The 13,204-nt window shown below is 52.9% G+C and overlaps 1 protein-coding gene across 3 annotated transcripts in view; it reads right to left on the minus strand.

The window, feature by feature from the left end:
• Positions 1-8,898: 8,898 nt before the first annotated feature.
• DSCAML1 (DS cell adhesion molecule like 1) overlaps positions 8,899-13,204 on the minus strand; it is a 93,850-nt gene continuing 89,544 nt past the window's right edge. For all 3 annotated transcript variants that reach the window (XM_061478016.1, XM_061478017.1, XM_061478018.1), the window contains 2 exons: positions 12,422-12,733; positions 8,899-9,751 (listed from right to left, as the gene is read on the minus strand). In XM_061478016.1, the coding sequence (XP_061334000.1) occupies positions 9,321-9,751; positions 12,422-12,733 (743 nt within the window). In that variant the 3' untranslated portion in view covers positions 8,899-9,320. The remainder of the gene's footprint in view (positions 9,752-12,421; positions 12,734-13,204) is intronic.

The following is a 13,204-nucleotide window of genomic DNA, read 5'->3' on the forward strand; positions in this document are numbered from 1 at the left end:
CAGGCAGTGCGAACGATGACGTGGCTCTGGAGCCCAGGGACAGCATTGGAATGGCAGATTCTGGCTCTCAGGACATGCTCCTGTCTTTTGGAGTGGAAGCAATAGGAACTAAGCTGGGAATGGCTTTTCATGGCTCCCTGCTTCCTCTTTGTGCCACGCCAGCCAGAGCTGTGCTGCAGGAGCTCTTCTGTGTTAGGGATGTGCAGCATGGAGCAGGGATGGTGAGAGATGATGGGGAGGTACCTACCCAGCCTAGCGTGGATGAGACAAATCCCTGCCTGCATCCTTCTGTGCCCTGAGAGGGACCTGAGCTCAGCTGCCAGGCAGTGGCTGCAGGGGTGCTCCTGTGGGAGGCAGGGAGCTGGGAGGGGGCAGATGGTGCTGCTGTAACGGGAGGCAGGAGCCAGGCTCTGCTGGTGCAGAGCAGGAGTGTGCTCTGTGCTTGTCTTTGTCACTATTTCCTCCAAGCTGACGTTAAATATTTTAGGCTTTAAGGAGCTGCTGCACCACTTTGCCATTTTGCCTGGTGAAGGAGGCTGCGTTTCAGGGAATCCCATCTGTGAGGAATCATCTTCAAAGGCACTCTCCTTGGATGCTGAGGCTGCCGCTCTGCACCCGTCAGTGCTGGTTGTGCTCCTCGTGATGTGCAGCAGAGTAAGGCAGAGCCCGCCCTGCTTTGCTTCCCCGTGCCCTGGCACGGGGGATCGTTTACATGCAAAGAGAAATCTATTTTTGATGAATGGAATTGTGAAACTCCCAAGAATGTCTGAATTTAGTCTTTTGTTCCTGATTTTCTTGGAATTTTTTAGTTACTTTGTCCTAGGCCAGCTCGATCTGTGCTCAGGTCCATGTTCTCCCACTTTGTGGGTGCTAACCAAGTACAGGGTAGTCCTTCCTGAGGAAATCCCAGCCAGCCTTTCCTGGCTGTGACTGAAAGGGGCGATCCAAGCGCAGGTTTCCCATCTCCTGTGGGATTGCACCAATCCCTGTCTGTAGGGGTTTTGCTTTTGGATTCCTGGCTGTTGATGGGACACGTGGCAATCTTTCCAGCTGGGTGCTGCAGAGGGGAGCCTGAGGTTCTGGCAACCCAGGCAGGCTGTGCTCAGAGCCACGCATTGCAGTGCAGAGCGATGCCTCTTTCCTTAGCAGTAACTCGTTGTGAGCATGTTCCTGTTAAATCCTGTGACCGCGGCTGTATGTGGTTTTGTACTCAAATTAAACCAGCACGAGCCTGTTTTGTACCAGGGGTGTTTGAGGCTCTGTTTTTCTCTCGATGGGATGTTCCATTGTAGCCCTCGCTATCAGCTTGGCTTCCCTTGCGCATCTTCCCCTCGCTCAGCTCTGGGCTCTTTCATGTCAAGGTCACTCCTGGCAGTCCTCAGGACCACTCCAGCTCACGGTGCCTTTGTCACCGGTATTCTGTTAAGTACCTGGCCAGGGTAGGGAATGCAGGGGCCAAGCAAAAGCTACAAAGCAAAGCTACAAAAGCAGTTGTTGGGGCTCTCAGCAGCAGGACAGCTTTACACAGGCTCGTACCCTGCCCGTGTCATGGAGCTGTCACCCTGCTTCTTTACAGTGGCTCTGGAGCTGTGTGTCAAGGCCAGAGTATGGGCTGTGTGTGGTGCAGTAGGGAGCTGGGGAATTGAGCCCTGACTGCAGATGTGTAGCATGGCCAAGGGAGATGGGGAGAGGGGAGGCTCAACCCCCCTTGTTTCTTCAGCTCTGATTCTTGTGCACAGTGCATTGCTCCTGGAAGTCTGAGGTTCAGATGGATGGGGATGTGGGGCTCTGAGTGAACCTAACGTGATTCGGGCTACCGGTACAACCAAACATGGCCAGAGGATGCTTGAGGCACGTGGATGCTGTGCGTGGTTGTGCTCTGCCTGTGGTGGGAGGGTTGGAAAGGAAGGAGTGCAACTGCTGCTGTGCCCCCCGGGGAGAGGAAGGCTGTTGGACTGATGAGGCTCAGGAATAACAGTGTGTGGATCAGGTGGTCCTGCAGAAACAGAGGCCGATAGAGGCACATCCTTCAAACCAAACACAAACCACCACAAACCTTGCACACCCCCCCAGCTCTTGCTGTGCATGGGCTGCACTTTGTGTCTTTGTGGGAAGAGCTACTGGAGGAGGATGGCAGCGCACGCTGTCCAGGTAGGCGCTTGTGGGGATGAATCCCTGTTCCCCCTCCCGAGGCAGCCGCTGTGCAAAGAGCGCAGGGGTCCAAAGTCCCCTCTGAACTGCAGGTGCCTGCTGGGTGCAGGAGGCTTTGCTGTGGTGCAGTGCAGAGCCAGCCCTGTGGGGGTGTGGGGTGTGCATGTACCTAGGGAAGAGGATTTGCCTTTCCTGGCCCTACTGGTGCTGGGTGTGTGAGAACCGCAGTGATTACAGGAGCAAAAGGACAGCGCCTGATTACTCTGCCAAGATGAACACAAGCCCTAAGCTCATTAAGGGGCTTGGCCTCTGCCTGCTGGGGAAGGATCACGTCAGTCCCTGGCCATTCGGAGACCGCTGTGCATTGCTCCAAGGCTTTGCCTCCCTCGGACAGCCCAGCCATGCTGGGGACCCTGATGACAGCGCTCTTCTTCGTGGTGAGGGCGTTTGGGCAGGTGAGTGCGGGCAGCCTGGGGCATTCATTGCTTCCCGTCTCCTTCTGTGGGTTACCTGGTGGAGGGAGGGCAGCAACGGGCCCTGGCCCTGCTGGGTGGTGGGGGGTGCAGTGGGAAATGTCTGTGCCACTGTGAGCTGCAGCACAGCTCTGAGCCCTGGCTCTCCGTGCAGGGAGAGGAGGCAGAGCCCCTGCTTGCCATGGTGGGCATGGCCTGCTCTGCCTCCCTAACCCATGGGGCTGCCCATGCGCTGTGCAGAGCTGTGTGGCCTCAGCTCTGCAGCCCCACTGCCTCAGGATGAGCCTTTCTCATCGGTGCGGTGCCATAGCACACACTGAGCATCACCGCTGCTGCTCGCTGGTGACGTCTGTGGAGACGCAGCTCTTTCGGTTGTTGTTCTGCTTCTGTCCTCTTACCTGTGCCCACCCTCTGTGTGCCCAGCTGGGGAGCAGCCTGTTCCGTGAGGAGCCCCTGCCATACCTCGTGTACCAGCCCCTGCCCTGGCAGATCCAGTGTGTGACCCAGAGCCGCCGCTCCAGCCGGGACAGCGAGGTGAGGGCTGGCATCGCGATGCTCCTGGCGCCCAGGGATGTGACCGTAGGGGCTGCCTGGGGCAGTGGGCAGAGATCTTCTTTTCCCTTTAAAGACAGAAATCATGGTGATGCCTGAGGTGGGATAAGCTGGAAAACGTAGGAAAGACGTTTGCAGACAAATTCAAGCCTTATTTTTAGAGATGAGAATCTCCCCTGGCAGAGCTGACATCCCAGTGCCACAGTGTCATGGTAGGGGACACAAACCCCGCAAGTCTGGTTCCAAGCTGATGGCAAATACAGGTCTGGTGAGGCCTGTGCCAATGTGCATCCTCAGGTGCTGCCAGCGCATCCCAGATGTGGTTTTTGATACAAAGCTCTCCTGCTTCTCTTTGGAGGGCTTTTAACAAACAGAAAGTAACCAGGGAACAGCAGTGAGTGTGTTTGAGGTTCCTAAAGGGGTGGATAGTGGTGAGCTTGGCGAGGGGGCTGTCCCTTTTAGAGCTTCCCAGCTGGCCTGCGGGGACTGTTCTTGCTGCCTCTGCCCGGGGTGTAACTGACTGCGCTGTATTTGTGCTCTCTACCCTTCTAGAGAGGCAGGAGCTCTCGGCACAACAGCATCTACTCCATTTCCGGAGAGAAAGGTGAGTACGGAGCAGGCGGGGAGCCAGCCCTGCACAAGTAACATGGGAAGCGCATGGCTGTGACTGCAGGATGCAGCAGAAGAGCAGGAATTGCCATTCCTGGGCCATTTGTGGCCTCTTCCTTCCAAAAAATCTCTCTGACATTGTTAAGGGGTATTTTGGAAGATGATTATTGAATCTGCAGTATCAGCAGGTGGAGGCCCCAGTGAATAGACATCATCACACACATACATGGGTGCATGTGCTCCCTGCCTCTTCCCATGAAACCTGCCCATGGGATCGCGTGTGTCGCTGTCCCCCAGACCAGCCCCTCTTCCTCTCCTCCCCCTCTCTCCTCCTCACTCCTATCTCCGAGGCTCTGCCAAAGTCAAGCACCCAGCAAAGAGGATTTGGTGTTTCTATTCCCAGTGCAGCTCGGGCAGCAGCCGGATGAAGGAGGTGACGTGCAGGGGGGGCTGAGCTGTGATGTTCCTCCTTGGTGCACGGACCAGTACCTCTGCTGTGGGGGTCTCACTGCCCTGGGAGCGGTGACAGCCCCTGCGCTGACAGCAGCACTTATCCTGGTGCAGCAAACACGTGTAGAGCATCACAGCCCCGGTGGCAGTGCAGGACGTACATCCCGTGTATCTTGTTGAACAGGGCAGGAGGGAGCTCATTCCCAATGCACCCCCCTTTTATTCATCCTCCTTTACTTTGCAGTTTCTTTTAGGCTGTGAATAAAAGCGGGTTCAGGTGAGTTTATGGAGCAGCATCTGGCACACGGGTTTCTGATGGCTGCTCGGGGGGTGCTTAGCAGTGACAGGCTGGCTGAAAGGAGCGCTGCTGAGTGCCTTTGATTCAGCTCCTGTTGAATTTCACAATACTTCCCTAATGCCACATTAAGTGCGAGGTGGGGAGGGCTCCCATTTGTCAGCGTGAGAGCTTTATTGCTGTACGGTGCTGGGCTGTTTCCTAATCTTATTTGTGTGTGTGAAAGTAAGTGAGCATCATACTCGGTGATTAAATGTGGGGAAGCTGAGGTCTTCGGGGACTAAAGCTGCGTAAATAGAGGGCTTAGCGCTGCCAGGGAGGATGGGCTCTTTCCTCTGCCTCCTGGTGCCTGCAGATGTGCTCTGGGAGACAGTGAGATTGTGCTTTCCTGGTGGGGACCCTCCACCCTCCTGCCTGTGGGTGCCCTGCAGGGGCCTGTCTGACCCCGTGGTACCTTGTTTGTCACCCCAGGCTGCGTGACCCCCGATGCCAGCAGCCAGTTCTTCAGTGACCCTTCTGAGAAGGCGGCCGTCACCATCCAGACCCACTTCAGGAGGTACCAGCAGCAGAAGCAGGAGAAGAAGTAGCTGCGTTGGTGGCCCGTGCCCTGCACTGTCCCTCCTTTCTGTCTGTTCTGTACCCCAGAGATGCGTGGCTGCGGTGACTGAACCTGCTCCCCATTGCGTAGCGTTGTGTAGGTGTGTGCTCTGCTGCTCAGAGCGAGATCTCTTTCCTGACCAGTCCTTCCCCAGCACTGCCTCCTTGGCCACGGCGCAGGCTGAACCTCAGCACCCAGGGAGTGATGTGCATTGACAAGCCTGTCCTCGGTGGCTGCAATGGGCCCTGCACAGCTGATGGTGATCATGGCTGGCTCACTGCTGCCCAGCTGGGGCTTGTTTTGCCCTAAAACAGCCCTGCCCTGGGCCTCCATGTTCACTCTGCCTCTGGAGCTGCATGGGATGATTGCGTTTGTCCCTGCTGCAGGAGCCAAGGGATGTGCTGTGGGAGCTGAGCCCTGGGTGACCATGAGCTGATGTTGCTTTTCCTGGGGAGAGCTGCTTGGGGTGCTGGGGTTTGGAGGAGGAATGGGGTTTGGGGCTCTTTCTCCTGGGGCTGCACCCGTTGAACCTGCCCTTATCCAAGTGAGGCTCCTTCCTGGGACATTCCGGTGTTTGGGTTGGTGCCTGCTGTTGTCCAGTAAAGCTGAGCAGAGATTTGCTCCCGGTCTGGTGCTCCCGGGGCAGGACCACAGGATTGGCTTGGTCTTAACATCCATTTAAAGTGCTGGCTTTTGGAGGGGGCTGAGAAAGAGGGAATATGGCAGCTGTGGGCCAGCAGGGAGATGGGAGGTTTGCTGTGAGAGGCTGGGGAGGAAGAGGTGGGTGCTCTGTGGGAGTGGAGGGGAAGGATGGAAGAGCTGCTGGCTGTGAATGGCGCTGCTCCAATGGCTTGAGTGTGGCCCCACTGCCGCTTTGCCAGGGCTGATCTGTACCCTTAGAGCCCTTTCTGTCCTTTCCAGCCACTGAGGTCCTCAGTGCAAGGGCTCCATCCCCAGCTGCACCCACTTAACTTCACAGTGGAAGTGCTGGTGTTTGGTTGGGCTCAGCTGGTGCTGGTTGTGGTTGGCACTGAGTGCTGCCCGCAGGGCTGGTGATGGGTCTGACACCATGGTGATGGGACCTGTGCTGTGAGCAGCCTGGTGCCAGGAGGTGGGTGCTGTGTGGGGTTTGCTGGAGCTGGTAAATGAGACCCTATCCCAAATCCAGCACATTCCAGGGCTGAGCTTGGTGGGGTTTGTGCAGTGTGGTTTGAATGGACGTTCCCCTTCACCTCCTCATTTATACCTGGGCAGCAGCGTGGGGAGAGCCTGCTGCCATGAAGGGCAGGGGTCAGGTTTGATGGGGGTCTCAAGCCTGAGAGCTGGAAACATGGACTCTGCTAAACCATGCAAAGCCAGGGCTTGGAATGGCTGGGGAAGGGGAGGGAAGGGAATTCTTGCTAGGGTGCAGAAGGAAATCTCTACTAGCCAATTACAATAAAGATGTACTAATCTGTGTTAATCTATTCTTCTGCTTATCTCACTAATCCCCTTGCTCTCGCAGCTGAGAGCAGGCTTGCCTTTTCTTGCCTCTTCTATTTAAACCTGGGGTTGGCATGGCAGAGCTGCTGCTGTGACACCCCTTCGGGGGGGGTGGCACTTGGTGCTTGTTAAAACCTGCACCACGTCGAGGTGCTGAAGCCAAATGTGCACTGGGCTGGGTTGGAAAGGCTTGGGAGAGGCTGCTTTGCACTGGTCCTGCGGGAGGCACAAGGGGCAGGGTTGGTGTTAGCCCTGCATGGCTGCTTTAAGGTAAGGCAAGGAAGTTCTTCCGGCTGCAAAGCCTCAGCACTCAGCTGTGCGTGTTCCACACACAAAATCCAAGTGTTCCTTGTGTGCTGAGTCGGAAACTCGCCGTGCTTGTGTCTCCAAGAGGCTGTTAAAGTGAATGAAGAACAAAAGCCATGTGTAGAAATAAAAGTGATTCAGAACAGATCCAGGGCTTCGTTTGAATAAAGAAAGAAAAGCCAAGCCCAAGGTGTGCACTACAGGAGCAGCCTACCTCAGGTAATGTCACCAGCAGCACCGGGCACTGTTTGCATGTTAATATTTGGGTTGCTCATTAAAATTGTGCTGAGTTTGGTTGTCACCGGGTTAAAACAGCAGCTCTATCATAGGGAAAAATAATGAGGGACATGAGGTGAAATTCCCTGCATGGGTGGTACAGCTGGTAGTGTCAGTGACAAGAGGAAGCCTACCTTGGTTGTGGGGGAAGATGAGATGGAGCCAGTGGGTAGCAAGCATGGATGGATAAGGGATGAAAACAGGAGCTTAAAATGACAGGGAATAAGGAGATGAGCGCAGGTAAGGAATCAGAGCTCAGAGCGCACCAGAGCCTCCTCTGGAAGGCCCAGTTCTACCTTGGGCAGCCAAACCAAGTGGAGCCCCCCTGGACCGCAGCAGCAGTGGCTGGTGCCTGCGTGTCAGAGCCCCCAAGCTCCCCCGTTTGTGCCATAGGGGATTGTCTGCCTGGGCTGGTGCTTCTGCTCACTGACACGGAGCACTGAGGAGTGCTGGGGAAGCTCATGTGAGTTGTGTTGTACTTCTGCTTCTCACTGCGCCAGAGGGCATGTATGCATGTATATATAGGTCATAAGTATATGTGTGAGTATAGGTATCTGTATAAGATATCACCATCTTGGTATGTTTGTTGTAAATGCATGTATAGTAGCTTCAGTAATTGAGCATTGTTGGAAGTCCTGTGATTCGCTTTGCAACTGCAACCTGCTGCTACGTGATGTTTGTAACCCTTTAGATGAGTACCACTGGCCAGGTCTGAGGCTAAGCCTAGATCCAGGCACACGGATACTCCTCTGAGAGGGAGGTTTAGAGAGCAAGGGGGTCTAGGCTGAATCTTGTGACCCTATGTTTCTTTCCTTAGGCTCAGCATTTCCTTTTCATCCTTCAATCTTTCCCCCTTAAATTCCATTAGACATAAACCATTGCCCAAGTCTGGGACTAGGACTAGATCCAGCCCCACCTCTGCTCCATCAGGAGCTTAGAGAGCAAGGGGGTCTGGTCTGAACCTCGTGACTCAGCGGGAGAGTCTCCCTCATCCCTTTGTCCCTTCTGTTTCTACACACACCAATCACTTCAGCCCAATCCTGTATAAATCACTGCCAGTTCTGTCACAATCTCTTGGTCTGTATTAGAGGGAACCTTGTCGTGGCGTTGTGTTGAATCACAGTGGTATAGATGTCTGTGGAAAGGAGTTTTGCTGATGTCTAAGGGTGAGTTACGCTGTGTTAATGGCTTGTGCCACGATGACCTTGATGGGAAGCAGACACTGCAGCTCACTGCACCGCACTGGATTCGACAGCTGTGTGCTGTGCGTCACCCCTGCACTGTGCATCACTGCCCTGCTGCAGTTCAGCTACGGCTGAGGACAAGGGCGCTGTGCTTCACCTTCTGTGGCTGTGCAGCATCAGGAACAAGAGCCCTTCTCCATGCATGGCACCGGAGCTGCACTGCTGTACCGGGGCCGTGGTGGAGCTGGGTTGGGGTTTGCTGTCCTGCACTGCGGTTCCTCTTGGGCTGGAGCTAGACTGCACTTACCGGTGATGAAGTGGCACTGGGGTAGCTGCTGAGGCGTCCTGCTTGGTGCTGCCCTGTGTAGAATCCTGCTCCCATCCCATCCTTTCCCTCCTCTGCAGGTTGGCTCAGCACAGCGGGGAAGCAGGCAGCGGATTTACCTGGATGTATCCGCGCTGCCCTGCTGCATCCCAGCCCTCGCACCACCTAAATCCCTGCTCGCGTTCACAAACACCCGCGTATAAACATAACCTTTATTGCACACAGCGCTGGGCTTTTTTTCATAGAAAAAGGTATTAACACATAAGCATTTGCAAATTGAAGCAACTCCTGCTGTTTTCAGAACAGTAAAATAGCATGCAATGTCTTGGAGACGTTCCTCTTCAAAACCACCAACGAGATCGGGGGGGGGGGGAAGTCGCTGAGTCTTTCCTTGTGCCCTTTCAAAATGATGTGAAATATATATATATGTTTACATATATATTATATTTTTAAATCTGTAACAGCAAATTCTTTGTGCCCTGGTTTCTTTTTCTGTTCGGAGAAGAAGAAAATAGCTTCATTTATACAAAAGAGTCCTTTTATGTACAAGTTTGTTAATTAAATATAAATGGCGCAGGGAAACGAGCAGCATCCGTGGCGGGCGGTCTCTGCGTGGTGCCTACACCAGCGTGTAGGACTTGGAGTAGGCTCCAGCCCCCTGTTTTTGAGACCTTCCTACCCCCGATGTGCTCATTTCTAGGAGCGAGTCCCTGGAGCCCCCCACTTTGGAGTGCGTGGGGCCCCGCTCGGCAGCGGGGGGCTCGGTGGTGGCGGGCGCTGGCGCGGCGCTGGTGCTGGGCGCGGTGGCGCCGGTGGTGCTGGGCATGGGCAGAGTCCTCTGAGGTAAGGTGGTTGCGGCGGGGGCCGGCGGGGGCAGCCCCAGGGGCTTGGCGCCGGGCTCCAGCGTGAGGTGCCGAGCGGGAGCGGGGTAGGCCCGCGCCAGCCCGCGGATGGAGGCTTCCCGCGGCGGCACCACCGGGCACGGCTCGCTGCCCGGCTTGCGGAAGAAGGCCTCCGACTTGGCGTAGAGAGGGAGGTTGCAGTAGTCACCTGCGACGGGAAGAGGAGAGCGGTGAGGAGCTGCGGGACCTGCTCGGAGACAGGGATGCATCCGCTGTGCAAGTGATGCTAGAGGACCCTATGGTCCGCATAAAGTGTCCTAATCTCAATTTCTAACTAATCGATTATTTATCACGTAGTGAAAACCACCCCACTACATTAAAAACCTGTTCCTTTATACACAAGTTATTTGTTACCCTGTAGTGAACTAGAGCTGAAACCATGTCTATTGCATTCTGTCACATGAATGTTACAAGGCGGTGGTGTTGAGGGTGGTGTACGACATTGTGCTCTGTAACACAGCTATGGTAATGAGACATCTGTAATGTATTTGGTGTAAATATTTGTACTGCATGGTAACCTGTGTTAGAGTGCACGGTGCTCGTCACTGTCGTGGGGTATGTCATGTCCAGCGCTACACTGTGCTTCTGGAAGTTATATTTATGCTGTATCAAAATATGTATTTCACAGTGTTGTGTGATACAGCACTAGATACAGCACAGACCTGTCACTGATGTTGTCATTAATCCCTAAACGTAAAGGTGGATGGGGACGTGTACCTGTGTAAAATCCTGCAGGATTAGATCGCCTTAAGTGTGCTATAGCACAAAGCAAAGAGCAGGGCTGTTTGTTGTACTATATGAGGGCCATGGTTTACTGGTGAACTTGGCAGAGGTGGGCTCATCTCAGAGGTGTTCTGCAAACTAAACAGGTCTATGATTCTATGTGCTGTAACTAACCTGTTTGTAATGCTGTACCAACACATGCCAGTCTGTCTCATGCTCTTCTGACGCTTGCTGTAGGCTAGTGTGCGGTATATTGTCTAGTGGGTACTGTATTGTCTAAGCTGAGGTAAGGATCACATTATACCCTATATTACAGATTGTGCTTGCTGTAGAAATTATCATCACAAACAGAAACCATTTGTATTGCATCTCTAGTGTGATGGATGAAAAAAAGGGGGGGGAGAAGAGCTATCGGGGGGTTAAAGGAAGTAAGTTTCAGCAAGGAGGAGATGTGTCTTCTAGGCAATAACAAGCAATAAGGGGGGGGAATGGGAAATAAGGGAGAGGAATACAAGTGAAAAACAAACATGAAAAAACAGGGAGGGATAGGAGGGAACTGGAATGGAGTATTTACTAAAGAATAAAAACTAAAACGGGAGCGAATGCACAACCAATTACTAAGTGTCAGGGCAGATATGAGGTAATACTGAACACTGGGGAAAAGTACTGTATTAGGGGCTGGGAATAAACACCAAGACATTGGGTGCAATGCTTATCAGACTGAGGAATGGGAATACAGAGAAAATGGAAGGAGAAAAAGGAATGAAACGGGATGAGAGCAAAGGAGAGGAGCAATTGGAGAAAAGCAAAGGAGGGAGGAGGAAAACTGAAGAAAAACAAAGAGAACTGAGGGGAACTGAGGAGAAAAGTGAATTTAAGAGATTTTAAAAGAAAAGAGGAGGTTGAAGAGAATTTAAGAGAAGAGAAGAAAATGAGGAGAAGCGAAGAGAACTGAAGAGAGGTAAATTGGGAAGAATTGAAGATAACTGAAGCGAATTTAAGAGAAGACACTGAGGACAATTGAGGAAAACAGATTCTCTTCAGTTTTCCTCAGTTCTCTTAGATTCTCCTCTCCTCTCTTAGGTTTGCTTCAGTTTTCCTCAATGTCTTAGGAGAATTTAGGAAAACTGAAGAAAACCTGAGAAGAGAGGAGAATCTAAGAGAATTGAGGAAAGCTGAAGAGATTCTAGGAGAAAACTGAAGAAAACCTAGGAGAACAGAGGAGATTCTAAGAGAGAAGAATATTCAAGAGAATTGAAGAGCATTGAGGAGAATTGAAGAGAACTGAAAAGAATTTAACAGGAGAATTGTAGAGAATTTAAGAGAACTTAAGAGCGTTGTAGAAAATTGTAGAGAAGAGAAGCATAATTGAAGAGAAGAGACTTTAAGAGGAGTATCAAAGAGAAGTGAAGAGAATTTAAGAGCAGAATTGTAAGGAATTTAAGAAGAGAATTGAAGAGAACTGCAGAGCATTGAAGAGAACTGAAAAGAATTTAAGGAAAGAATTGTAGAGAAGAGAGGAGAATTGAAGAGGAAGAGAAATCAAGAGGAAGACAAGGAACAAAGGGAAGAGGAGCAAAGAGTGAAGAAACGTGAGGTGGAGAAGAATGCAAAAAGTAGAAGCTGAGAAGAAAGAATTGGAATAAATTCATGAGATTTTGAGGGGGTTCTATGGGGATCTTTTCTATAGTGTGTTGGGATCTGGAAAAGATTCCGGTAGAACTCGCAGCAATCTATCAGCAATTCCAACAGAAAACTTTACAAAACCTATATACAGAATCATAGAACAGTTAGGGTTGGAAAGGATCTTAAGGCCATCCAGTTCCAACCCCCGTGCCATGGGCAGGGACACCTCACACTAAACCATGGCACCCAAGGCTCTGTCCAACCTGGCCTTGAACACCACCAGGGATGGAGCATTCACAACTTCCCTAGGCAACCCATTCCAGTGCCTCACCACCCTTACAGTAAAGAACTTCCTCCTTATATTTAACCTGAACTTCCTCTCCTGCTCTCCGCAGTGTGTTTAACTGGTGTATTTGTCTCTGCATTCCACAGCACGTAACCAGGATGCTCACGCATCCGCACGACTTACTCTTGCTGGCGCGGTGCGGGATGGGGACGGCCACGCTCTTGCCCCGTTCGCTGTCCTGGGGCTTGGGTGGGGAAGCGGTGAAGCGGCAGATGCCGGGCTCGGACGGGGTGCTCATGGAGGTCATGCTGTCGGCGTTGTCCGTCGTGCCCGTGGTCATCTGGTCTGAGGAGCTGTCCGAGATGAAGCACTCGGTGATCTCAAACTTGGCGTGCTGCAGCTGCTCCTCCAGCTTTGCGTGCTCGTAGGCACGTGCCAGCTCCTCGTAGGTAGAGGAGGCACTCTCCGTCGACACCATGCTGTTGCGCCCCTTGTCTGGGGAGGAGAGGATGCATCACATACCTGGGAAGGTCTCCCTGGCCCGGGAATGCTATTTCGTGAGAGTTGCCGTATTGTGAGAGTGGCTGTCTGTCCCCAGAGCAGGGCATGACCGTGCTGCTTGGGAGCCACTACAGAGCTTCTGGAGGGGACCAGGAGACCTGCACATACCTATGCTCTCCTCCCATCAGATTACTTGGAGCTCAAAGGCTCAGAGCAGAGCCAGGGACACCACTGCCAGCTGCTCTCAGAGAGCACAAGAGCCACAGGCCCATTACCTGCACTTGTACGATTTATCGCAGTGCTCAGTCCTCACTGGAAACACCAGTACATGTGTCAGTGCTGCTGCTTTCAGTCAGTAACATGCAGCTTTTGCACTGGAGTGATGGTTCAATGATCCCATTGACTAACAGCAAACTGTTTCTGCTGTCACCCCAAACTCACAGGCTGGGCACCACCAATGAGCCC

The sequence above is a fragment of the Pezoporus flaviventris genome, unplaced genomic scaffold, assembly GCF_033815535.1.
Source record: "Pezoporus flaviventris isolate CSIRO_AGI_PZ_B2104156 unplaced genomic scaffold, CSIRO_AGI_Pfla_v1 ptg000113l, whole genome shotgun sequence".
Taxonomy (NCBI): Eukaryota; Metazoa; Chordata; class Aves; order Psittaciformes; family Psittacidae; genus Pezoporus; species Pezoporus flaviventris.